Genomic DNA, 27,909 nt, shown 5'->3' on the forward strand with positions numbered 1-27,909 from the left:
GGTGACCCTCAGTACCAAAAATACATGGCACATTCTCCGCAGCATGATGAATCCCGGGGGAACCAAGACGGCAGCGCACACGACGCTCAAGCTACTGCAGAATGAATTCAAGGACAACGACGAGGAACTCATTGATCACTTAAAGCATATTTATATAGGTACGAATTCCAAAGAGGTGAGCCGGTGCGGTAGCTATACGGGGCCGGAACAACCGAATCTGGATGCACCGATACCTACGACGGAGGTTTATGCCGCGGCGCAGTCGTTCAAAAGAAACACGGCGCCAGGGCCCGGCCAGATTACTAACGCCATGATTTGAAACTTGAGCAACGAAACCATATAGCAGTTAACTGAATAATTTAACAAGAATGTATGGGTGGATCAGGGAGAACTGCCGCCTGATTGTTGAGAAGCAAAAATCATCCTTATTCCAAAACCGTGGAAGCCCCGAGATATTCGAACCCTACGACCTATATCGCTAATGTCGTGTGCTGGAAAGCACTTTATAAAGGTGATGCAGACCCGGTTATCTCACTACATAGACAGCAACAATCTTTTCCCCACAAACATGTTCGGATTCCGCCCAGATGTGTCAGCGCAGGACGTTTTTTTCTGATGCTTCAGCAGGACGTTCTGCACCTGGTAAGGGGTTCGGAAGACAGCATTGTGCTTGCTCTCGACGTTAAAAAGGCATTCGATACAATTTCCCACGATACAATACTGCAAGGACTAGAAGCGGTAGGTTGCGGGACGTGCGTTTACCAGTATGTACGCAGCTTTCTGAGAAACTGTACGGCCACCATTGGTCTGGGCTCAACTACGTCAAAACCCTTTGTTGTTCCCGGTCGAGGAACCCCACAAGAGGCCATAGTCTCTCCTCTCCTATTTAATCTAGAAATGTGTAAACTCGTACTGGAACTGGATGCGAAGCAAGCCCTATGGAGCGCATAATGCAAAAAAATGAAAGGTGTGCAGGCACGGACACAAGAGAAGTGGACAACACGAACGCCGACTATCAACTGAAGGAAGCACTAAGGCGAAAAAAGACAGAAGACACAAAACTTATCTGCGCATGCTCTCGAATGGTAGCACCACGTGTCAATCGGGTACACGTGCCGGTCTACGCGAGAATGGAGGCATTTTATCTCTTCTTTATGTAAAGTAATCGAAGGCTGACTCACGCACGCACTTCCAGCATTATTGATCTGCCAAGCCTCGACCATTAGACGCCTATCTTCATTCCTATGTCTGAACAGTATCGTGCATTCATCTAACTCGGGCGTGCAGTTACAATCTTGGCAGTCGTGGCAATATAAGGAAAGACTAGGAGGCGATCCACCGGTTATCGACGACGTTCCATGAGCCTCTGATTGATGCACCGCCCTGTTTGCCCTACATAGAAATGGCAACAGCTAAGGGGAACTTTGTATACTACACCCATAAGACACTCAGTAAAATTGTTGTTCTTGATGTGCTTCACTGGACAAATATCTGTTCTTTTTTCCCTTTCACCTGTTTCTCTTTCCTCTGCACGGAAGCGCATATCTTACCTAGCTTAAGGGGACCCGCAAAATCACATTAACACCATATCTACTTGCAACCTTCGTAAGCCTGTGCGATACTGAATGATTGTAAGGAATAGCCACCACTCTCGTCTTACTATTGCTGCTTTCTGTAATCACATCAGTCCTCCGCGAAATCGACTTCATTAGGCGTTCAGCTACAGTGGCCACTGTCACGCTAGGATAACCTACTTCCAATAGGCGCCGGACCTGTGCATTAAAACTGGCGCTCATTTTGTGCATGCACGATCTGGTGAGAGAAGACTTAAGGCACGACATGACAATTCCGTCCCTTACTATTCTGGAATGCTTGGATTGAAAGTTTAACAATGGCTTCGATGATCTATGGAGTACTGCCAACACACGTGATTTTGTTAGAAGACTAAGGAAATGTCTAGAAACTGTATTTAGCGTTTATGAGGCAATTCCTTGGTAAACTTTAGTCCTCCTCCATTAAGATTAAATTGCTCACTTACTGAGGTGGCAGGCGAATCAAATTCATCCCTATTGCAGAAAATCAAATAATAATCAGCGTAACGAAATACCTTAATAACACAATCGCCCAAGGGCTTCTCTAAGCCGCTGTCAATCTTGCTCAGGTACACATCACTAAGAATAGGGGCAACCTTTGAACCAATACAAATTCCTGATTTCTGCAGAAACACGCCATCTCTCCACCGAACCAGCGTCGACTTTAAGTACGTTGAAAGAATTTGTAGAAAAGCGCCCGTGGAAACGCCGCATCTGTAAAAAAAAAAAAAAAAAAAAAAAAAAAAAACGCCTCTTGCGCTTGTTCTTTAATGCACTCTTTTATGGAATTTAACAACCCGTCATGCCGCAAGGAGTAATACAAGTCTTCGATATCCAAACTAAAAGCTGTACATTCACCGTGATTTTTCTCTGTCAAAAACTGAACTAATGCCTGAGAATTACGCAAGCGAAACAGGTCTGAGAAAACTAGTGAAGCTATGTAGTTCTGCACGTAACTAGCCAGACAGACCTGCCACATCCCTTTCTCAGACACATTAGCACGAGAAGGAATGTCTTGCTTATGGGTCTTCGCCGAGAAAAACAGTTCTAAGGTGAGCGATTTTGCTTTCTTGGCATTAGAGACAATCCTATCTAGATTATGTCTTAACAGGAGGTCGACCACACTTTGCTTAGCTGCCGAAGGCTGGAGTTTTACTGGCTGAAAATTCTTTTCTTTGCATTGTGAATCCTTACCAACTAGCTCAGCTCTCTGTCGTTCTAGGGAGCGTCATTTACGCTGGTGATATTACGCTGCGGGAAAATCGGGGATCCTACGGGGAGCTTCTCCAGTGGGCAGGAGCTTCTCCAGTGGGCAATCCAACAGGTGGAGACCTTCACGCAAGGGGCCGGCATGAGATGTGCCCCAGAGAAGTCCGAATTTATTCGAATAAGAGCAAAGTACGCGAGACGAGAAAACCACCCGAGTTTCGAACTGTTCTTGGAGGGGGGGCTTGTAAGAGAGGTAAATAAACTGCGCGTCCTGGGATTACGGATCCAACAAACGGCCGGAGTAGCGCACACGCTCCGCCTCCTCAACGTTACTACACAAAACGTAGCCAAGAAGATCCCGCGAGGGCTTCTCGAAAGAGGAAACGATCCGACGGGTACACGCCTTTGTCATCAGAAGGATTGCGTACGCACCCCCCTTCCAAAGCATTACCAAGCAGGAACTCAAACAGCTTGAAATCATCATTCGGCGGGCATTTAAAGCTGCTCTAGGGCTCCCGGAAAATACCAGTACAGAACGTTTTGAGACATTGGAAATTCACAATACCTTTGAGGAATATGCGACGGCCACCCTCATCGCGCAAAGGGAACGGCTGTGCGCATGAACGCAAAGTGGAACCATATTAACCTAAATCGGCTTTGCACTCCGCCTCCAGTTCAGTCCAGAAGAGATAGTGCCGATGACCCAGTAAGTTATGCAGCACATAATGGTGCCCCCAATTACGAAAAATATGAGTCCGAGATATCATGCAGGGTGCTGGAAGGTCCGAGCGAATACCTTGCACCAGAGATGCAGAGGACAACCGGACGTGTACTGCACAGACGCGAGTCAAACGGGCAGGGACAAGTATACGGTGGTAGCCACGAACCAAAATCGTGTGACAGCTGCATTGGTGAGGGCAAAATCTGCCAGCTCAGCAGAAGCCGCAGCGGTTGGACTTGCTATTAGGGACGTGGAGCATATGGACGCATCTGCGGCCATACTCACGGACTCACAAACAGCCTCTCGTCTGTATCTCCCCGGGACGGAGCTGCGCTTAGTACTAAAAATTCTAGGAAGTGAAATTACCGGATTCCACAACCTCACTTGGTGCCCCGTGCATGAGGGCATGGAGGCGCGAAAGCTAACCGAAAGAGAAGACAACCTTGGGTAGGGTGGGAGCATATCAAAATGACCAAGAAAAAAAATCGCCTTTTTAAGACGTTTTTGCGCACAAGAGATATTAAGAAATTTGAGGCCTTTAAAACTTACAGAAACAAACTAACTGCCGAATTGAAAAAGGCAAAGACCTCCTACTATAACCACATGTTTTCTGACTTCCATCGACGGCGCCCAAACCAAGTATGGAAAGCCATCAATCAGGCTCTGAACCGCAAAGTGCGTCAGAATACTCTAACGGAAATAACTATTCGCGGGAACAAACTTTCCGGTGTTTCTTTAGCTGAGCACTTCAGTGAGCACTTCGCTAATGCAGTGCAACCACTGGGAAGCATTGCTCATACTCATATTACTTACCATAATACTGATACAATTTTTCTCGCACCTACAGATGAAGCAGAAACAGTACGTACATTTCATTCCCTAAATAAAAAGTAAAGCTGTGGATGACGATGGATTTCAGGTAGAAGCGATTAAGCACGTAATTGACCTGCTTGCTCCTCCTCTTGCTTACGTGTTTAATCTAGTCTTTCTGTCTGGCTGTTTCCCAAATCTCATGAAAATCCCAAAGTTTCTTTTATATTTAAAAGTGGAGATATTAATGATGCTAATAATTACCATCCAATTTCAATAATACCTGTACTCTCTAAGGGATTGGAAAAAAATAATATTCTGCCGCGTAAATAGCTTCTTTAACAAATACAATATACTTTCTGAGTATCAGCATGGTTTTAAACGTGGTAAATCTACACAGACTGCGATGTTAGCTCAAAAAGAATTGATAATTAAGAAAATCGAAGAAAAAAAGCTTACGCTTGATGTTTTCATTGACTACAGCAAGGCCTTCGATACCCTAAACAATTACATTTTACTCGGGAAGTTTAACGCTTATGGCGTACGTGGTGTAGCTAATTCATTGTTTAGCTCATATCTCTCTGAGAGGAAACAATGCGTTTCAATTGCAAACTGTTTTTCTTCTTCAAAAACCATTTCTTGTGGCGTGCTTCAAGGAAGAATTTAGGACCAATGCTCTTCACTATCTACATAAATGATATTGTTAAGATAAACAATGATGCCTCAATCCTACTCTACGCCAATGACACTAGTATTTTTGTTGCTGGAGAAAATCCAACTGAAATTCTTGCCAGAACCCAAAGTGTACTTTCAGATGTGCTGCAATGGTCCACGGCTAATGGGCTACGAATAAATGCGAAAAAAAAATCTGTCTTTTTCAGATCCCGAGGCATGGAGGTCAACGTGAACCAATCATTAACGCTTGAGGGAATACCCGTTGAAATAGCGGAGAAACATTAAGTTTTGGGTGTCACTCTTTCTGCTCATATGACATGGACGTGTCATATTGAATCACTGACTAAATCATTATCGCGTGCTGCTGGTGTTCTGTCACGATGTAGGCACTTGCTTCCAGAAAAAGCTAAACTTCAGATTTACCATGCTCTGTTTTCTTCCCATATAAATTACTGCCTGTTAGTCTGGGCACCACAACCCTAAGTAACATAAAAACAATTCACCTATTGCAGAAGAGAGCACTTCGGTATACTGCAAACGTCCCGCGCAATAGTTCTACAGGTACATTGTTTGCTCGCTATAAAGTAATCAGTGTGAAACGCATGTTCTATTTTCGTTAAATGTATGCTTATTTCTTCGCGAAGGAAGAATTCAGAGTATTTATTAAAGATTCGTCCTACATAAGCATGCATTACACTGATTTACGCACCCGCAGCACCGACAGGTGGCTTGTTCCTCGTTCGCGCACGACCTATTTTTTGCAGTCTCTTAGATTCTCAATGCCATCCCTACTTCATGAATATGAAGAGAAAGACGCCAACTTTTCTACGTTTACAAAAAAAAAAACAAATGCGTGAATTTTTCTAGCTCTTCTCTAAACTTTCTTATAATATACTGTTCGAACACGATCGAGAATGTTTCATTACTCTCTGTACCGCGTTTATTGTTTTCGTCATTTTATGTGTTCACGTGCACTCCGAATATTTCAGCTCCAATGCACAACCGTCCTGGAGTGTACTTATATATTGACCTCACCTCTACTGTTCCATTGTTTTATTTGCACAATCTCTTTTAAATTTTTTACCTGCATTTTTTTTCTCGTATTGTAAACTTGTTTTTGAAAGTATGTATTTTATACCGCTGTCATGTACATGGGCCCTTAGGCATTTTCAAGTGGTGTTATTACCGCTTTTCGCCTAAGGGACCCCCCAACTGCCGTTGGAAATAAAGAGTTGATTGATTGATTGATTGATTGATTGATTGATTGATGGATTGCGGGCAACACAAGGGCAGACCGGCTAGCTCGCGTACTAAGAATCCGAGCTGCGGACCGACCCAGTGACGAGCCTCCCTTTACACCGCGCGACATCCTCGAACACCAAAGATAGAAGCGGAAGCAATATGGACGCCCTCACCCAAAGTTAAACAGTCAACAGGCGAGCAATTGGCGCCGACTTTAAACACGCACATGCCCAAACCTACATACACTTAGTCGTATTCACCAAACACGATACATTGACGAATGCCCGTGGTGCGGGGAGACGTCAACGTTAACGCACATAACGTGGATATGCCCAAACAGACCGACACATAAACTCCACACAACTCAAAACACAAGATTTTAAGAGGCAGTGCGAGGCGCGGCTTGCGGACGAGGATCAGGAGAGCCAACTGGCTCTCCTGGACCAAGCCCAGCGAGCCGCTTGTGCCAATGGAGCTCTGGACTAGGGGCCCCAGCATGGGGACCTCAACTTTTATTCTATTCATTAAAGTTTCTCTCTCTGCGGTATGGCGCGAAAAATGAACCCATGTAATATATACTCCGCCAATTTCATTTGAATATATAGTAACACCCGCACCACCGCGTACTTCATGCCGGCCCCAGTAGTGAAGCAGCGCATCCACTGAGAAGTGCGAGAGAGGAGCCCGACTGCACTAATGCTTTATACATGCTGCAATTTGGCTCTGTCAATACGACATCTCGCTTCATTGCGCCAATGCTAATCACATTCGCCTCGATATTCATCATGAGACGGGTTCTGCCGGAACTTTTAAATGCGAAGCATTTCTTCGCGGACATTTGCCACTTTGACAGTGTCTATCTAGCCGCCTACGTCTTGGTGCTCTCATGGTCGTTTCGTTAACTTGGTAGGTACCAAAATTGGCATACAATGACAAAAGTCTATGACGAACGTAAATGATAGGTCATGACATGAATATCATGGCATGTGTGTCATGTAGGTCATGAAACAACTGCCTATGTCTTGGGGCTCTCATGGCCATTTCTTTACCTTGGTAGGTACAAAAATTGGCATTGTATGACAACAGTGCGTGATGAACATAATTGATTGGTCATAACATGACTTTCATGACACACGTGTCATATGGTTCATGAAACAGCCACCTAAAATGATAATGACCCAGCGAAAAAATCACAGCATATCCACGGGGTGAATGATGATGAGTGGGGCGAAGCTCCGGGGGATCATTCGGGTAAACCACAGCAACGGACGAAAGATAAAGAGAGCGCGCGTCGGGAACGAACGCCCTTGTGCACCGCAGCGCACCTAGCTACGGACGAGAGAGAAAAACGCCGGAAGCGTTCTCCGGAAGCCGGAAGCTGGCTTCCGGAATCGGAAGCGGAACCGGAAGTGGAAACGGAAGCGGAAGTCGGCTTCCGGTTATACTATACATATACATATATATGTATATATGCGTATACATACATACATAGCGGTCTCCATGCCAACCAGAGCTACGGACTTCTAGTCAACACTTCATAAAACTACATGCGGCGTCTCTTTCACGTAGGGACACACAATGCCATCTATTGAGCAATTCATAAACTAGAGGTGGCTACATACTACTACTACTACTACTACTACTACTACTACTACTACTACTACTACTACTACTACTACAGAGGAGGGAACGACCCACGCCCTAAGGAGCTTCGCCCCTAAAAACATTAACACTCAAAATCACTGAAAGGAGTTCGGACGTGGGTACTAAGGGAAGGAAACACTAAAGGATGATGGTAGAAGTCATAGTCATGAGCATATCTCTGTGACAATGAAAATGACTTGGAAAAAAAGATTGACACTCAAAGACCACTGAAATGGGCATGCACGTGGGTACTAAGTGAAGGAAACACTAAAGGATGATGGTAGAAGCCATAGTCATGAGGATGACTCGCAAAAAGGACAATATCTCAGTGAGAAACGATTAACACTCAAAAACCACTAAAATCGGTTCTGACGTAGGTACTAAGTGAAGGGAAACACTAAAGGATGATGGAAGAAGTCAGTCATGAGCATAACTCAGCAAAAAATGTTGCAGTTTCACCCGAAAGGCTAAGCATCAATTGCGATAGCAAATTAGTAGATAGCTATACGGAGTAGATAGTAGTTTTATCAGCTGTACAAACTTGGACATGCAGCAGCACCAGCAACGCGCAGAACTGTTGCCGACGCCGTCGGTTTTTTGCCCGCGTTCGCGCGGCGTTGGTGACTGTTGCAGGTGCCTCTGGGGCCGGCTCGGTGGTTTTCGACTAGATCAGAACAGGACACTCGTCTAGCGTCGGAAGTCTTTACCACCTTCTCGCCTCACGACGTTTTTATATAAATAGGCATTTGGTGCCACAGCTAAACGTCGCCTCCCCTCCCTCCCTCCCTCCCTCCCGTCCCCCAACGGCCTTTCGCGCGACTGAAGGAGCCGCGTTTATTCTATATATACGGTGATTGTAAAGCAGGAAAGAGACGCTTAATTCGGCCGCCCTTCAGGAACCACGGCGAAGAACGCGCGTTTGCTCTCCGCCGTGCGTTCGCTCCCCCTGAAAGCACGCGTCCCTCGCGCGCTTTCACTTTCACATACAGCATACGGCGCGCGGCGACGGTTTCATCGCCGTTGACGTCATACGGAACCTCACGGTTATGGCGACGGCAGAAATACGCTTTGAGTGCCCATATAATTTCTATCATAAAAAATTACACTCAAAAACCACTGAAATCAGTGCTGACGTGGGTACTAAGGGAAGGAAACACTAAAGGATGATGGCAGAAGTCAGTCATGAGCATGACTCAGCAAAAACGACAATGTCTCAGCAAAAAAATTACACTAAAAACCACTGAAATGGGTTCGGACGTGGGTACTAAGTGAAGGAAACATTAAAGGATGGTGGCTGAAGCCATAATCATGCACATGACTCAGCGACAAAAGATTAACACTCACAAACCACTTAAATGGATTCTGACATGGGTACCAAGTGAAGGAAACACTAAAGAATGATGGCAGAAGTCATAGTCATTAGCATGACTCAGCAAGAATGACAATGACTCAGCGAAAAAACATTAATGCTCAGAATTCACGGAAATGGGTTCTGACGTGGGTACTAAGTGAAAGAAACACTAAAGGATGATGGTAGAACTCATAGTCTTGAGTATGACTCAGGAAAAACAACAATGACTCAGCGAGAAAGCATTAACACTCAAAAACCACAGAAATTGGTTCGGATGTGAGTACTAAGTGAAGGCTGAAGGTTGATGGTAGAAGTAATAATCATGAGCACGACTAAGCCTTTCGCCTTATGGTCTCTAAGACCTACCTAAAGGGACTCCTGAGGAACTCATGGCATGAATGTAATGACATGCGTGTCATGTAGGACATGAAACAGCTGCCTTCGTCTTGGTGCTCTCATGGCCATTTCGTAAACTCGGTTTCGTAAACTGCCGGCTTTTTAAAGACGATAGTCTTTCTTGGGGAACTTAAACGCTGAAAATTTGGTCTGTCTGTCTGTCTGTTTGTCTGTCTGTCACCCGATTCAGCCACCCGGCCAAAGTTGGACCACTTGCTTACCGCCCACACTACTTAAACTGGTACGGCTGTTCATACTTGTGAACGTTATCGATCACAAAGTAAATATTACGCATATCTGAGGCGCAACATCACTAGGTAAGTATTAGGAGGTGTGTTCCTTTAATAGAAATTACATAGATACGTAACTCTAAAGACCCTAGTTTCGTAAGCTGCGCTGAAAATGCCATGCTATGCGCGCCGACGAATGACGTTCCCCGACTGCGCGCCGACGAGCGCCCTCTGCCATGGAGGAAGGAAACCCTCTGCACAAGCTCATGTTTCCCGATGTATTGCCAGATGGCGTCCATGTCTCACGCAGCGCCTCCTCAATCTTATCAATGCCAGCCAGATGCGGCCGATTCAACATAAAGGAAGCGCTGTCTGAGGCAGGGCAAAACATAAATGGCCGCTTGATGAAATAATGCGGTAAAATGAAATCTGTTCGAACAAACCTTCATGCCAGGACGGAAATGGTACGAGAACAGCATCACGGGTGGCCGCGGATCAGACCAGCACTCATGTAGTACTGCCGGCAGAAGACTATCGTCTTTCGACGACATTTGCAGCGAAGCACGCAGATACGCGGCAAATTTTTTTTGTCTTGGAGAGGGAACAAAACACACCACTAAATACACATAGAGCTAAAGCTTAGCAGGCACCCGATGAAGAGAATTTTTCAAAGTGTAGATAATGCGTTAAATAGTTTCAGCTGTAGATCTGGCTGAAGCCAGGGCATGTTCCTTGCGACTAGGATAATGATATTGTTTATTCGTTACTAAAACTGTGCCTTTTGATAATTTGGACCTTACGTGAGATGGCGTTGGGTTAGGTGTGTCCATGACATTGTTTGTCAGCGCGTTCGCGGTGTTTTGTCGGTGTTTACCACGTTTCCTTGAGATGTCGTCTCCTTTTTTCAGCGGTGCAGGTGTCAGCAGTAACCACTAAGCGTGTCTTTTAATAAAAATAACGGGTAGTAAAGCGTGTTCTCGGCAGTCTGAAGGTTACGTGGTATAGCTACTTCGAATGCCTGAACCTATAATCGGCGGCTTTACAGTCACATATATGCAGATATAGCTGGTAGAAGACAGTGTTGATGAAAAGTGGTTATTCCAGTGGTTTACAGGAAGCAATGTTTACGCCGTTGTCTGGAACTTTCGGTTGTACCACTGTACACAATGCTATAGTGATCTTCAGGCAGGGCGTACATGTGGAAAACAAAAGAGATATTCACTTGAGCACTGTCATTTATGGGCTCCTACGATAACATCAAATGAAGAAACAAGCCAACAACTAGAACGGTGGCAAGATGTTAGCCAGTTAAGAAATCAAATGAAAAGGCAAAATGGGACCACATGTGTAGTAGTTACATCCTATTCACGAGAAAAGATTGCGGTGGGAGCGTTTGGATAGCGCGCAATGTCCTTATGTCTAACCTAGGCTGACAATAGTGTTTTGTAATTCCTGCTCAAGCTACATAGTAAACAGAGCATTTCATAGCGTAGGCACAATTTTGATACCAGGCGCGTGATTGGGATTCCTTTATGAAATCATAAGTTGGAAGGAGCAAAATAGCTAATATTAGAGACACAACGATATATTTATAAACAACATAAACGTGTTCTCACTGCATGAATTGACATGTACTCCTTTGAGCAAAACGATACAGTAGACATAACCCAATTTTCTTCCCTGCCTTTGCATGTAACTTGAGGTTAAGGATTGCGTTCCATAGCTGGCACTTCAACCTTTTCAATGCACTCGTATATCAGGTCCTGCGAGTTAATTACAAATAAGTTCAGTTTTTCCCGTCAGCTTGTGTTCCCGGTGATATTGCTCGCGGGTGTACACACAGGCTGTCAGAGTTAAAATGGACAAACCTCCAAAAAAATGAATATAGGTTGCGAGGACGGGAATAACGGCGTTCTGCTAGCAGAAGTCCACTGCAAACTGGGGATCTCTTTATAATTATGTCTCACTTGCACAATCGATCAAGCTATTTTTTATTTTGCTAATGGAGTATGCTTTTATGCCAAATCATTCGGTGTATTCGAAAACATAGTATTCGTCAGTATATTCATCCCGCAAATATTTTCTTAGTAAATTTTTCCGAGTTTACAAGTTATAGGGTGCCATAGAACAAAATAAAGTGAAGTCAGCGTGAGCCCACGCGCTTTGCGTGTGCAAATAGCTGAGTCGGTGACCCCGTTAAGGGGAACAGGCATAGGTGTAGTTCTTGCCAGATTTTCACGGCTGCAGCGGTTTAACGCTATTGGCTAGACGAGTGCCCCACCATCGATACAAGTACGCTTGCTCTTAGCAGCGGCTAACAGTTACAGTGACACGTATTTCATTTCACGCTGTCGCCAAGTCCGCGACTTAGGCAAGTCCGCTGCTTGAACCAAACGCCATAGACTACTAAATAATAGTTAGCTAAATAATTGCTAATCTACAGGTAATGAAATACCACAAAAGAGAACCTTCTTTTCTAATGGTGACTGCAAACATTACAGCGTCGGTCTTGACCTTGTATATCGTAGTTAATTTTTAAATACCTTTCCCGCTTCTATTTGCAACAAGTGCATAATTGTAACGAGTTTAGTGCTGTAATTCTGGGAGTGCTGTAATTCTGGCTGTAATTCTGGGAGTATAACTGGCCGGCATATCCCAGTACTTTGAAAATGCAAATTATATTTCGTGCCTCCTTAAAGGATTTTTTTATAATGTGGGCCCAATCATATACAATTTCATTGGACAAATTAAAACGTCGACTGTATTATTATCCTTGTAGAGACCTCCAAAAGAATAGCCTTTGCGGCGCTTACCGTTTACGAAATTCCACCATTTATTCTTCGCGGCTGTAAAAGACAAATTCATGAAAATGTTTTGTAATCGATGTTGTAGATCTGTTACGGCGTCACAACGAGAACATTGAATGCTTTTAAATGGTACATAACGGGATGAAATGAATTCGCTCCTGCAAGTAACTAACTTTTTTTAACACCGAAGATGTTAAAGCTGGAGAAGAAACGTCCGAAGTACGCAGAAAACAACCAAGCCACTGCTGCGCGCCACCTGGCTCAACCTCGCCTAGCCGCGCATGCGCCGAAGCAGTAGTGATGACGTCACGTCGCGTTACCTGCGTTACCTAGTAACCACCGGCGCAAGTGCAAGCTCGCTTCGCCTGACACAGACACGGCTCCGCCGAGCTTCCGCCAGCTGTGCGCTACTGCGTATGCGCTGTGACGTCATCCCGGTGTATCGTCTGCTGCGCGCCGCCCGTACGCTGTGCATAGCTTTCGCCCAGTGTGGATGCGCTTGGCCTCGGAGTTTGCCATAAAAGGGGCTTCGCCTAGTCGTGTCAACTTTCGCTAGATATCGAGCGGCTAGCCTCCAACGCGTTCGGCGTCGTCAAGCAACAGCGTTCTTAGCACTGCGCCAGCCTTTACTCGCCTTCCTGCGTTTGTTACATGCCAGGAACGCCGTCGCTCGTAGGCGTTGACGCGTCCAGTACTAGTCATGCGAAATGTCGCGTAAGGGAAGGTACCTCCAAAAATGATCGCTCGAGAACACCTTCCCTACAGGCGTAGTTAAGTTAAACCAAGTTAAGACCTAGCAGCAACGAAGTTCGTACCTAGCAGTAGCAGGCAGTAAGACTTGAGGACTGACAGTTTTGCTGTGTGTAAGCTTTCCACGACCGTGTGCAAACTTGCCCGATTTTTAAGTGTCGTCATCATCTCATGATGGCCCCCAAACAACTACTTCATAAAGCCCATAAGCACTAATTTCAAATAAAAGCGTTTACCCCTGTTTCTCTTGTATCTTTTCCCACGGAGGCTAGCTCTGCCAAAAAGACAATTATCACTTGAATGTAAGCGCCTCCATGAATGTCTGTGAAATTATTTTTATTCTTACTTTTTTGGTGGAGTGCGTTATCATCTGCTGCTTTAGCATGATGCAGTATTGGGGTATGCGATGACGATAAGAGGCTCCAAGCATATATGAGAGCACCAGATATCTCACGCGACTAATATCACCATCGTGTTTACCAGCTTATCTGTATGTCTTCTCTCCTGGTTGGGACTTTCTCACTAAAAAAGTCGACCGTCTGCTTGCGGAAGCTCTACAACATTGTTGTGCGCGGACAAGTCGCTGGTTAAACGTTTCAGGTGAAAAAGTGCCTTGTGCTCGCATAAATGCGATCGCAAAACAGTTTATGACAATGGGACTTACTGTAGTGAATTTTCGTGATTTTGAAAGCAGCAAAACACCCTACAAATTTCTATAGGCAAAATGAGGCCGGTTTCCCTCACGCGCGCGTGCACAAAGTATCACGCGGGATGCAGCGTAAGCAAGCACACAGTTCTACGGCAACCGAATTTGCTAACGAACCGAAAGGTCCCTTTGTCTCGCTGAGCATTGCGTATAGGGTGCTGCAGGCGACGCTTCTCTGGCAAACGTTTACCTGCCATCTAAGATTGGCGCCACAAAAGATGGCTTGGCCAGACACAAATTGGAACGTCTGAGCAGGCGGTGTAACTGCGTGGCAAAACATATGAACTTGTGTTTGAGTGTCACTGGAGGCTCTGTGACAACTGATTGATCTACCATAGCTCTGTGGATGACATCAAAGGTGTCGCTTTATTTTTTCGAATCTGAGCCACCGTACCTCGTTTATCGCCAGGAAGCTGGCTGTACTTTGAGTAGTTTTTGATTACATCCTAAAGCTGCCAGCGACATCCTGTATTAGCTTTACAAACTAAGTTCATCATCATCATAAGTCTATATGTCCACTACAGAACGAAGGCCTCTCCCAGCGATCTCCATTTACCACTGTCTTGCGCTAGCTGATTCCAACTTGCGCCTGAAAATTTCCCAACTTCATCACCCCACTCAGTTTTCTGCCATCCTAGATTGCGCTTCCCTTCTCTTACTACCCATTCTGTAACTCTAATGGTCAACCGGTTATCCATTCTACGTATTACATGGTCTGCCCAGCTCCGTTTCTTTTCTTTTAAAATGTCAGTTAGAATACCGGCTATCTCCGTTTGCTCCATCGGCTCTCAACATTAGGCCTACCATTTTTTCGTTCTATCGCTCTTTGTGAGGTCCTTAGCTTGTTCTCGAGCTTCTTTGCTAACCTCCAATTTTCTAACACATATGTTAGCACCGGTAGAATGAAATGATTGTACACGTTTCTTTTCAACGACACTGCTAAGCTCTCAGTCAGGATTTGGCAATGCCTGCCATATTCACTCAAACCCACTTGTGTTCTATAAATTTCCTTGTCATGATTAGGGTCCCCTGTGAGTAATTGACCTAGATAAACGTATTCGTTTAAAGGCTCCAGAGGCTGAGTGGCTACCCGAATTCTCGTTTCCTTGCCAGACTATTCAATACTTTTTTTCTTTTCTGCATATTCATGTTCAACCTCACTGTTACACTTTCTCAGTTAAAATCTTCAATCATTTGCTGTAATTCGTCCCCGTTGTTGCTGGATAGGACAATGTCATCTGCAAACCGAAGGCGGCTGAGATATTCGCCATTGATCCTCACTCTTAAGCCTTCCCAGTCTAAGAGCTTGAATACTTCTTCGAAGCATGCAGTGAATAGCACTGGATATATTGTGTCTCCTTGCCTCACCCCTTTCTTGATAGGTAACTTTCTACTTTTATTGCGGAGAACCAAGATAGCTGTGGAATTCTTGTAGTTATTTGTCAAGATATTCACGTATGCCTCTTGTACTCATTGATTACGCAATGCCTCCATGACTGCTCGTATCTCTACTGAATCAGGTGCCTTTTAATAATCTTTAAAAGTCATATAGCCTTTATTGTACTCCGTAAATTTCTCGCTCGATTACCTGTTGATGACATGGATGTAATCTATTGCAGAATATCCCTTCCCGATGATGATGATGATGTGTGGTGTTTTATGGCGCAAGGGCCAGGTATGGCCAAAGAGCGCCATGACAAGTGGTAATTATGTAATCGATGAGCTGCTATGACGCACGCAATGAGTTTCTAATGGTAGATGTGACATGGCTGTAAAGGGGCCTAAAAACTGTCGCTGTAAATGGCGTAAAACATATAGGTAGTAAAATAATGATAGTGACTGAAGTGGCGTATGCTATGAGTATGAAATGTGCAACAAGGTTGTGATAACATGTATTTAAAAATGAAAAGGTGATGCTTGACAATGAGTAGCACAACAGCCTCACCAAGCACCTTGAGTACAAGGGACCGGAGGCATGTGCTATAAACAACGGTTGACATCGCAACAGCGGCCTCTCGCAGGAGGCCGTGCTACGAATTTCTTGGGCAGAATACGCTGAGCGTATGGACGTCACTTAAGAATGCGAAAACAGATTTCATGTCGAAAAGCGGTTCTCTGCCTAGAAACAGTGTCAGGTGAAGTGGTATACACTGTCTATATGCTAAAGGGAAGTGTTTTTCCCTCTCGGCTTGTGCTTCGCGACATTCTAGGAAGACATGCTGAACACTGAGGGTGTTCCCACATCTACTACACATTGGAGGTTCACCGCCAGTCAACAAAAACTATGTGTACCATAAGTGTGCCCTATTCTGAGACGACAGAATAGGACATCACTTCGTCTCGAGTTGGTCAGTGATGGCCAGTACCCTAAATGTGGCTTAATCACGTGGAGCTTATTATGGATTTCAGCGTCCCACTTATGTTGCCAGTACGTTCTCAGTTTTTTCCGCAAATATGGCTTTAGGTCTGTAACTGGAACAGCTATGGACAGGTTGCAAGATTTTGTATCAAAGGAAGTTGCCATTCGGTCTGCTAGCACGTTACCTTCAATACCTCTGTGTCCAGGCACCCAGCATACCGTTACATGTTGGCCAGAGGCATAAATAGTACATAGGAGTGAGAAAAGTTCTGCAATTACTGGATTTTTGTGTTTGCAGCATGACATCAATGTTTTAACGACGCTTAACGAGTCTGTATATATGACCGCCTTATGTAGTTTTAACTGCTTGATGTGTTTCGCAGCGCACCATAGTGCATATGCCTCTGCTGTAAAGATGCTTGTATGATGGTGAAGAACATCTGACTCCGAATAGGATGGGCCGACGGCTGCATAAGACACGCCGGCATGCGATTTAGACGCATCTGTGTAGTATTCTGGGCACGAGTACTTAAATTGTAACTGTAGAAAATGCATACGAATGTGGGCCTCTGGAGCGTGCTTCGTTACCTCAACAAATGACGTGTTGCAGTCAATGATCTGCCACAACCACGGCGGTAACGGCTTAGCAGGAGCCATTAGGCGATGTTCAAGAAGCGGAACGTCCATATCTTCGCTCATCCTCCTCACACGGAGTGAGAGTGGCTCTCTTGCTGCAGGCTTGTTATGAAAAAGTGTTGCAGAGGTCACATCGTTGATGGTAGGATAACAAGGATGGTCTTTATCAGTGTGTACTTTCCGAAAGTAATTAAAAGTAGAATATGATCGTTGTAGATCAAGGGACCATTCGTTCGATTCAACATAGAGGCTTTGAATAGGGCTTGTCCTGAAGGCACCGGTGGCGAGGCGGATACCAAGATGATGCACAGGGTCGAGCATCCTCAGAGCACTTGGGGTAGCAGAGTTATACACTACTGCGCCGTAGTCTAACCGCGATCGTACAAGGCTCCTGTAGAGGTTCATGAGGCATTTTCTGTCGCTACCCCATGTTGTGTGTGACAATATTTTCAGGATGTTCATTGTTTTCAGGCACTTAGCTTTGAGGTACTTGATATGAGGAATGAAGGTTAGTTTTGTGTCAAGTATAATGCCTAAAAATTTGTGTTCAGTGTTGATTGGTATGTGTTGTCCATGCAGCATAATATCTGGATCTCGTATTAGGCCTCTCTTTCTAGAGAAAAGTATACAGGAGCTTTTGAGATGGTTTAGCTTGAAACCATTTTCATTGGCCCATTTTGACACTTTGTTCAGTCCGAGCTGAACCTGACGCTCACATATTGCAAGGTTACAAGACTTAAATCCGATCTGCACATCATCGACATATATTGAATGCATTGAGGATGGAATGACTTTGTGAAGGGAATTCATTTTCACAATGAAAAGGGTGCAACTAAGCACGCCCCCTTGTGGCACACCAGTTTCTTGAATAAATGGGCGGGACAATACGTTACCAACTCTGACTCGAAAGGTACGGTTAGACAGGTAGCTTTCTATAGTGCGAAGCATATTCCCTCGAATGCCCATGTGCGACAGGTCTCGTAAGATACCGTACCGCCATGTCGCATCGTACGCCTTTGCCATATCGAGAAATATAGACAAGAAATACTGATTGTGTACAAAAGCATCACGGATGTTTGCTTCGATGCGAACGAGGTGGTCGGTTGTAGATCGGCCTTCCCTAAAGCCACATTGAAATGGGTCAAGCATTTTGTTCGACTCTAAGAAATGTACAAGACGGCGATTGATCATTTTCTCAAAAAGTTTGCAAAGGCAGCTCGTAAGTGCTATAGGCCGGTAGCTGGTCACCAATGATGTATCATTACCGTGCTTTAAAATTGGGATGACAATAGCTTCTTTCCATTTAGCTGGCAGATACCCAGCGGCCCAGATAGTATTAAAAAGTGTGAGTAGTGTGATTTGCGTGTCGGGGTGCAAGTGCTTAATCATATCGTACATGATTCGATCCGGACCCGGTGCAGAGCTCTGACATGCTGACAAGGCGGCTTTAAGTTCGGCAATGCCAAAAGGACGGTTATAAGGGTTATTTGGGCTGCATTTTCGGTTCAGTGGCTTACATTCTTCTATTGCTTTGTACTTCAGGAAGCTCGCTGAGTAGTGGGTGGAGCTAGACACATGCTCGAAGTGTTGACTAAGTGCGTTGGCCTGGTCTTCCAACGTGTTTCCTTCTTTATCCACCACGGGCAACGGATGAACTTGTTGTCCCTTAAGCCTCCTTAGTCCGTTCCATAATATCCCTTCCCGAAACCAGCCTGTTCTCTTGGTTGATTGAACTCAAGTGTTGCCCTGAATCTATTGGAAGTTATTTTGATGAATATTTTATACAGTACTAAAAGCAAGCTAATGAGCCTATAATTTTTCATTCGCTAACGTCTCCCTTCTTATGGATCAATATAATGTTAGCATTTTTACAGTTCTCTGGTTTACTTCAAGTCATGAGGCATTGCGTATTAAAGGCAACAATCTTTTCAAGAACGATATCTCCTCCATCTTTTATTAAATCGAATGTTCTATCTTCCCCAGCCGCTTTTCCTCGGGTCGTGCCTTGCAAGAGCCTTCTAACTTCATCGCCAGTTATAGAAGGAGCCTCTGTATCCTCTTCGTCACTACTTCGAATACAGGAACTTGGCTGCTCGGGGTGCTTTACAGGTCAGTATAAAATTCTGCTGTTTTTACTATGCCATAGAAATTGCTGATGATATTACCCTTCTCATCCATCAGTGCATGCACGTTACTTTGTCTTATGCGAATTTTTCTTCTCACTGATTTAATGCTGTGCCCATATTTTACAGCTTCATCTTTTCCACGTTATAATTTCGGATATCCATTACTTTCTTCTTGTTGATCAGTTTTGACAGTTCAGCGAATTCTATATGATCTCTCGAGTTTGACACTTTCATATTTTGCCGTTTTTTATTAGGTCCTTTGTTACTTGGTAGAGCTTACCTACTGGTTGCCTTCGTGCCTTACATCCAACTTCAATTGCTGCTTCTGAGATCAACCTAGTTAGGGTTTCATTGATAAGCTCTATGTTGTCTGTATCTTCCTGTTCTAAAGCTGCATATTTGTTTGGAAGCACCAGCCTGAATTGGTCTGCTTTTACCCTTACTGCGTCTAGGTTCACCTGTTTCTTCATGACTAGCTTCATTCTTTCTCTCTTCAAATTGAGAGAAATGCTAGGCCTCACTAACCTATGGTCACTGCACTTTACCCTACCCAACACGTGTACATCCTGCACTATGCTGGGATTGGCTGAGAGTATGCAATTATTTCATTTCTTCTTTTTCCGTTAGGACATTTTCAGGTCCGTATCCTGTAGCTACGCTTCCTGGAGAAAGTTTTAATTATTCGGAGTCTATTCCCTTCGAAGAATTCTAGCAACATCTCTCCACTAGTGTTCCTACAATCAATGTCGTCCGCTATGTTATTATGGATTAGAAATCCTACGCCGTATTCTCTTTTATCTGGAAGACCTCTGTAGCAGAAGACGTGGCCGTTAGTAAGCACTGTGTAACCTCACCAATTCTTTTAATCTCTACAAACTAACCTAATGCCCTCTAATCCCGAAGCTTACCACGCGGCAATGACCAGAATCCCTACGGCGGCAACTGCTTCGATACCGAAGACTGAGGTATTCAACATGGCATTGCTCTGAAGTAGCCACCATGTCGCTGCGGAGTAGCGGGCACAATACGTAAGGGCTGCACTGCTGCTTCGGCCCACAGCTTTACAGAGGTGCTTTAAATACCTTTCTTTACGAGTGACGGATGAGCTGTCGTCTCTTGTTTTGCATGTCGCGTGCAGCGTTCTTTGTGGACTGATTAAAACAGAAATACAGACCTCTTTGTACTTATGAACCTATGTGCTCGTTTTGCATGCTGTGTGGCCTTAGCAGGCGTGATCGAAATGTCGCAAATAATAAATACTTCCCCTTTAAAGTGAAACAGGTCATGGCCCGTCTTTGGCCTTGATGCTACGAAGGGAAGAAATAGCCCACTTATGCTGCAATCGGAGAAAATTTACTCACGAAAGAACAGCCCTAACACCCGGACTGAGCACTCTTCCAAAAAATGTCTTTCTATGATCTAAGACACGTGCTTGGCTCTTGGACTAACGCTGCGAATGCATCTCGCGAAACGAAGACTCTTCTAAACTTCCTCAGAGATACTGGTCAAAATTACGCGTTTTTTTTTGTAATAGATGGCTTGTCTTACCCGGACTACGGCGAAGCCGCCACCAACCGCAGTTGTAATACCTACCAGCTCTTTTGTATTAGAACAATTAAAAATAATTTCTGGCACATATCCTAAGTAATCCAGCCAATGCTCGTTTGATCCGGGGAATGCAATACAAGTAAGTGGTGTTAGCAGGTGGCAATCTGGCCTTGCGGTCAATGAAGAGCTGTGGAAAAAAAGCACTGGACAGAGCTCCTTCAGATTTTAATGTTCATTCAGAAAGTTTCATTGTGATGATTGAGCTTATATTTATCTCCGTAATTCAAACAACCAAGAATGCGTCTTAGAAGAAACAATGCACAAGAAGCCGTGCGCTTTATCTACCAATAAAAGCAGGTTCTATCACACACACAAAAAAAAGAGGCCAGCCATCCGATCTTGGAAACACAACAAAATTCACAGACAAAGTTGAAAGCCTAAATAAATCACGCCTAGTAAGGACGTATCAACGAAAACGAAGCTGTCACTGATTCTGATGATTCAAATATTAACATTCTAAAGTTTGGGTCCCAACATGGCAGCTGTCTTAAAAATTTACGACCTTGCCTCCTACGATTTCCCCTTTTCAATGTTTTTGTGAAATAACAGAGATGGGCACTTAATGACAAGCGTGAACTTACTTGCTGTAGCAGTTACGGCTAGTGTACTAGCCATAACGAAGAGACTGAGAACGACGACGAAGCGCTGATGCATTTCAGAGAGCTCAGAAAGCAACACCACAACTCACAACGTAGGGCAGCTCGTTACTGAATTTTATAGGTTCCGAAAGGCCAGTACACCGCGCCTTCTAAATGTCAGCAAAAGCGCATTTCTAGAAGCGCGTGCGCATCGCCTTGCTAAAGTACAGGTGTGGTATGCTAAAAAAAAATAAACTCTCTACGTATAACAGTTTCACGTTCCCCATAACATATTAGAGAAAAATAAAGAGATTTTCTACACGCGCTTTTCGCCTTATCTAATTTTTATCCTGTGCAATGTGTAATTTCATGAAATGCTTATGTTCATGCAGCATATTTGTGACACATGAACACTTTCATGCCAAACACATCATACGCGTACATCTTACGTGTCCTGGGATAACACAAAATGTTTGCAAGCACAAGAAACACGGGCCACATCCCTTGATAGCTTAGGCTGAAGTGATTTATGTCAATTGTGCATCGCTGCTCAAACAAATTGATATTTATCATTGCCATACTAATTAGTCATAACACGAATGGCAATACAGTGGTTTTGGTGCTAATGTACTCTCCATGGCGTGAAATGAAGATGAACTAGTCGTTCTTATTTTCTCAATGTGAAACTGCAGTTAGTCATTACAGGATGAATTTCTCGCAATGTTTATATTCATACAGTAATTATGGAGGGTAGTTTTACACACCAATCAGCTTTGCATCATGAATTAATTCTGCGCTCCCCACATTAAATGATGTGGCCAATGAATTTGAATAGCTGGTGACAACTTCGATCTTGTATGGATTATAGTTGAGGCCTGCTGCCCAGCTTCGCTCCAGCACATTTCGAATGCGTCGAGATGTCTGCACATAGTCTCTGAACACAGCAGGATATTGTCGAGGAATAGAAAACTTGCAGTTGATACCACGCAGAACATGTTCTATCAGCATTTGTAAATTTGCTTGGTCGCCTGCCACACCAAAGGACATCCTAATGAACATGAAAGTGTCCTGGTGGCTAGTAAATTCAGTCTTGGGGACGTTCGGTTCACACACCCCAATCCGTAAAAGACTTTTGCGTGAGCTAGAAACTGGGAAACCATTGTGTCCGACCCAGCTGTGCCAACAGCCGCTCTGTCCTGGTCATAGGATGCACCTGTCCACTGGCTAGTGCTGGGCGTGTTCCTTGTTCGTGGAGACATTAGATGCAGTTTTTCATAATGGCCTGGACTTTAAGCATTGGCATGGTGTAGTTTGCAACGTATAGGTATTTTCAACGTGCCCATTCAGCCACCCTAGCTGCAGCGCTCTTTCCTGTCACTTCTCTTATTTCCCATCGCGCTGCTAACCAAAATAGTGTGGGTACCATTTCCCGAATGTCAATCAGTGTTGTGCCAACCTCATGCACTCAGGAGTAGTCGCAATAATGAAATTGAATACCTTTAGCACCTGCGACAAACGTAGGTACAAATATACCTGTGCATTGGAGTCAGCACGATCGTTGCTGGGTGGGAGCACTGGAATGGCAAGTAGACCCAAGGTATCTCGGGAGAATTGACCAGCAAGCTGTCTCTTGATGTCTCTCTTGTTTTAATATGCTGTTTTTTCTTCAGGAAGAGTACGATGCACAGTGGTTAAGTTCATGTTGTCTAACCTCCTAGTGGAGCGTTTAGTGAAATGATTGTCACTGTCAGGAAATCCCTACCGAGTACACTTTACAAGGAAAGCAGCCTGCGCGAACCCGCTCCCTATAGGATCTTGCATCGGAGCGACTTAGCAGACTGAGCCCCTGGATAGGCGAAGCGTACGCACCTCTCGTTTATCGCTAGCTACTGCAGGGCATTTTCCTGTGCGAGTAGGCTGATGCTTGATCATGAGCACTTGAATGCCCGGAATGTTGTCGCCCTCATGCAGATGTCCAGAAGGAGCTCCCTTCAGCGGGTAGTTTCTCGCCACCAGGAGCGCTATGCCGTATATGCTCTTTGGCACAGCATCTAGAAACGCGCATCTAGTGAAAAATTTGCATAGTCGACTTTGCATGCCCGTTGCACATTAGCGAGTGACATGGCCGATTCCTCCGCAGCGCTTACACTGGACTCATCATGCGTCGTGTCACTGCCAACTAGACGCGAGTTGTGCGAGGTGGTGATGGGTCGCACAGTCGAGGGAAATTAGGAGACTGCGTGCATATGATCGCGAAATAGGATGATTGGGTCCCTTAGAGATGGAGCGGCCAGAGGTACGCTATAGACATTGTGATAAATACAGTGGTGCTCCTGCAGCAGGCGCCAAAATAGGCAGCAGTCCAAGCGTCCATCCTTGATGGTTTGAAGGCCAGGTCCTTGGCATCTCAATTGGGTGGCCTTGGTGGAGGCTTGTAATGCCATCGTCGTCATGCTCGTTCCATTAGGCAGTCTGGCACCATCACGAGCTCTCTTCAACAAACAAATTTTAATTCGTTAGTATTCTTACGGTACCTCACGCTCTTTTCAGCGGCTATCTAAATATCTATCTATGTCTGTATGTAGCCGTTTTCCCACCTACCTGCATTACTGGGCAGTCTATGGTCAAATGTGTAGCCTATCAGGCTTCTGTGCTGGGGGAGCAGGGTTCGAATGCAACCGTCGGATCAATTTGCGTCACAGAGTATGTTGCAATTTCTGCATTTGTGCTGCTGTTCAGCGAACCGCTTTCACGTTGACATGGATCACTGATGATGATGATGATGATGATATTTGGTGTTTCGTGGCGCAAGGGCCAAATGTGGCCAAAGAGACATGGATCACTGTAAATGTTCGACTATGTAAGTACCGCAGTTCAATGAAAATCGTTGATGCCGGCGTGGAGCATTGGGTATGTACCACTGGGTCATTGCTGGTCTTGAATGAACTTTATGCCACTAGGAATGTGCCGCTCTAGAATTACGAATGTTGTACCTTAAACGTATCCGATGCTCAGCGCAATCGAACTCAAGCCACAAGGGTTACTTAAGCACCGCCACCTGGCGCTTTAGCAAGCTGCGCCATAAATGCTCCGGGTGTGTGCAGCTCTTCAATGTACCTTTCACCAACTTGAGTCACTGAGTGTGTGTGTGGCAAGCGAGACAACAATTCTCAGCGCTCGCTGAGGCCGCGCACGGACCTTTCGGCAGTGCCACAGCACTGTGCAGTGTGTACAGAAACGAGCGCGAAACAGGAGCCCCGTTGCCACATGATGCGTTTACCAGCGTTCGCGCGCAGCGCGCCATGCAATTCGTAATCCACGTCAGGCTACGCGGCGACACCGCTAAAGATGGCGCCAAATGTTCAGAAGGAATAGGGAGCTAATAAGGAAGCGCAAAAGGGAAGTCCCGCTGCAGTACACGCCTCATACATATCTAGTTTCGGCGGTGGCAATACATTGTGTCGCTACATTTATTCAATGCTGAACGCATTACTGTCTACACTTATCGTGGGAAGTGTTCCGACAATTTTTTTTCACTGCCCTCCGCTCACACCCCACGGCTCCGTTGTGTCTTTCCGTTGCTTGCTTCATCTCTCGGCTGTGTCTCCTACTAGCCTAAGCCCTGCGTTTGCGGCCTCTGTCGATGCCACACTATTTTTACCCTACATTGAACCATTTTCCAGAAACTACAACACTAAATACTGCCTAAAGTGTGGGGGATCTATATGAGAACAAATATGAAAGCGCAGAAGCTGGTTAATTTTGTGTCTTACGAAGACGACATCAAAGATAGAAAAATTGGGAGGACGCTTAAGCTTCGCTTTTAGGAGTGGAACGCGATAGCATTCAAATATCCCTGACAGTTTCTCAAGCTTCCAGACAACTGCAGCTTGAGCAACCGTAATGGCTACCGGGACACACTGGCGGCGAACGCTATGCACGAAGGCGAGCTTTCTGGTTGAAACGCGGCCTCTTCCGTGGGGCGATTCCGGAGATAATGCACAGCCACGCCAACGAATTGCATAATTTCCAGGTTTCCGTTTTTGTTTCGTACTTTTACTATTCCAGTCTGAGAAGATTTAACATAAAAGCCATGCGCTGTGGGTGTTTTGTTTCATGACATTTGTTTGTGGATTTTGATTCTCAAAAATCCAAGAAATAGCTTTGCCAAGAATACAAGACAAATCATGAGCAACATTAACGATAGAATGGCGTGGAGTACCTAAACATATTTGGAGGGCCTGCGTGGTTGGGGATGATTTTCTCGGCCGCGGGCGCCAATGCCGACGCCGGATTTTCTGCGACACGGGCCCCTTAATGCTATCGCGTTCAAATTGGCCGCTATCTCGCCCTGCAAACGTGAATGTTCAGCGAAGCTGTAGCAACACCACACATGGTCGAGCATTGTATTCAGGCTGTTGTTCTGGTGTCGTTAATTTGCGTGGTCTACTCATGGAAGTCTTAAAATTAACTGGATGAGTTGCTAGACGGGTCTCCCTTTTACATATGAAAGCAGGGTGACGTGTCACTAAGTATATATATATATATATGCCCCACTATCTACAATATATATCATAGCTGCAATAGTACCGAATGAGTGTTAGTAAGCCGGATATATGCAGCATAGTTTTTGGTTGACTTGCTGAATATCAATGTAGCCACTCTTTCATTTATCCAACAGATACTATTAGGGGGTTTTACGTGCCAAAACCAGCATCTGATTACGAGACACGATGTAGTGGGGGACTCCGGATTACTTTTGGACCACCTGAGGTTCTTAAACCTGCGCCTAAATCTAAGTACACGGTTGTTTTCTGCATTTCGCCACCATCGAAATGCGGCTACCGTGGCCGGGATTCAATTCCGCAACGTCGTGCTTAGCAACTCCACCCCTCGACCACTAAGCAACCACGGCGAGTATTTATCGAACAGCAAACACAAGTGAACGAGAGGAAGGGCTGCGCTTGATGAGTGCTCTTAATGGCAGCTACACGCTTCCCTCGTGTGATGTCCCCCAAAGAGCATTGCTTCACGGAAGCAACGACGCAGCTTGTCGGCGCTAGGCACCATCTCCTCATTGGAGCAGATGGCTCGCATCTACCGGTGTCTGTCATGAACGCGGACAACACTTCCGCCATTCGATACTAGCCGTTCCTGAATGTGTGCCCATTCTAAACTTGATTAAATAGCCGCATCACTCTCTAGCACCGACGTTATTCTGGACTTCTCGGAGCATATAGAGAAACCTACGAAATATTATTTCATTTATGGGATTCATCGATAGTGGGCGTGCAAAAGAAGGATGTGATCCTATAGTTCGGTACAACTTTGAAAGGCAGCGGCATTTGCCCTCAAAGCTGGAAGCACACGAGCCTCCACCAATGTGTGCGCACACTAGACAATGAAATTGTGCCTTAATTTTTTTGCACAGATACTATACACATGAAACCGTAGGTTGCGTTTTTTTCAGCACAAAGCGAACCGGCAACAACAATCACGTTTCACCAGCGCTTAGAACGGGGCCGAGTCATGTCAGCTGTGCGTCTGTCCCTCGTCAGAATGAACTCCCAAACTGTTTGTGGTGGTCCATCGCGCCGAAAATATTATTACGAGCTTAAGATGCACCATTTGTGCAGCGTGCGCTTGTTCTGAGCCGTGATCCGGTGAAGAAATGTCACAGCGAGCATCGGTGGTGCTGCGCTTCGCATCGTCTGAAAATAGGATTCCGCGGCGGACACACCGCTGCAAACAAACGTCCTGTTGTTTGCACCCCGTAGTTTTGTTTTGCGCCATAGTTGATTGAACAAGTGACTGCTCTTTTTAAACACACGCCCACGGCCTTCGATCTTGCAGCGTAGCAGACGAAGCACAGCGTTGTAGAAGGCGCGGGGTTATTTTTGTCTCGCCATCTGGCACGTGCGGCAGCCATAGCATCTATAACAAATCAGTCGCCAAGATATAAAGTCTCATTTATTCCCAGAAATATCCGTTTGGGAAGCACATTTTTTTCAGCGGGAGTATCTCTTTAATCACGGAGGCAATCGGCTGCCGTGCTTCAATAATATGCGCGGGGCCTCTCCTGCGTTTTTAAGTTGTACCCGACTACCTTCTTCCAAAAGTGTCATGATGGCGATTCTTGTTGAAGCAATGGCCCAAGGCGATGGCTTCCATTGTCGGTTTAGTGTTTCTCAAATAAGCCGCCATTTTGCTGCGCATTCTTTCCTTTTGTGGTAATTTTGGTTTATAATGCGCTACGTATATTTGTCTGAGGTGGATCATGCAGCTCAGAATATTCCGGTTTAATGTCAAATACGTCTTAGCAGAACAACCCTTGCCGCTGAATCGCAAATCAGATAGAACTTGAGGATGAGGTCATCCAACCTTTCAAGAGCACTCTATTTCAACAGGACGTGCGAACGGCGTGTTTCTGTGATGAATAAATTAGGCCGCAGGTCACCATAAACGTCAT

At 45.1% G+C, this 27,909-nt stretch overlaps 1 protein-coding gene across 1 annotated transcript in view; it reads right to left on the reverse strand.

Annotated features, from left to right (window-relative positions):
• Positions 1-12,758, reverse strand: part of LOC119463428 (uncharacterized) — a 52,168-nt gene extending 39,410 nt beyond the window's left edge. The window contains exon 1 of the mRNA XM_049656014.1: positions 12,684-12,758. Coding sequence (XP_049511971.1) covers positions 12,684-12,735 — 52 coding nt within the window. The 5' untranslated portion in view covers positions 12,736-12,758. The remainder of the gene's footprint in view (positions 1-12,683) is intronic.
• Between the last annotated feature and the right edge of the window lie 15,151 nt (positions 12,759-27,909).

Source organism: Dermacentor silvarum, chromosome 9 (genome assembly GCF_013339745.2).
Source record: "Dermacentor silvarum isolate Dsil-2018 chromosome 9, BIME_Dsil_1.4, whole genome shotgun sequence".
Taxonomy (NCBI): Eukaryota; Metazoa; Arthropoda; class Arachnida; order Ixodida; family Ixodidae; genus Dermacentor; species Dermacentor silvarum.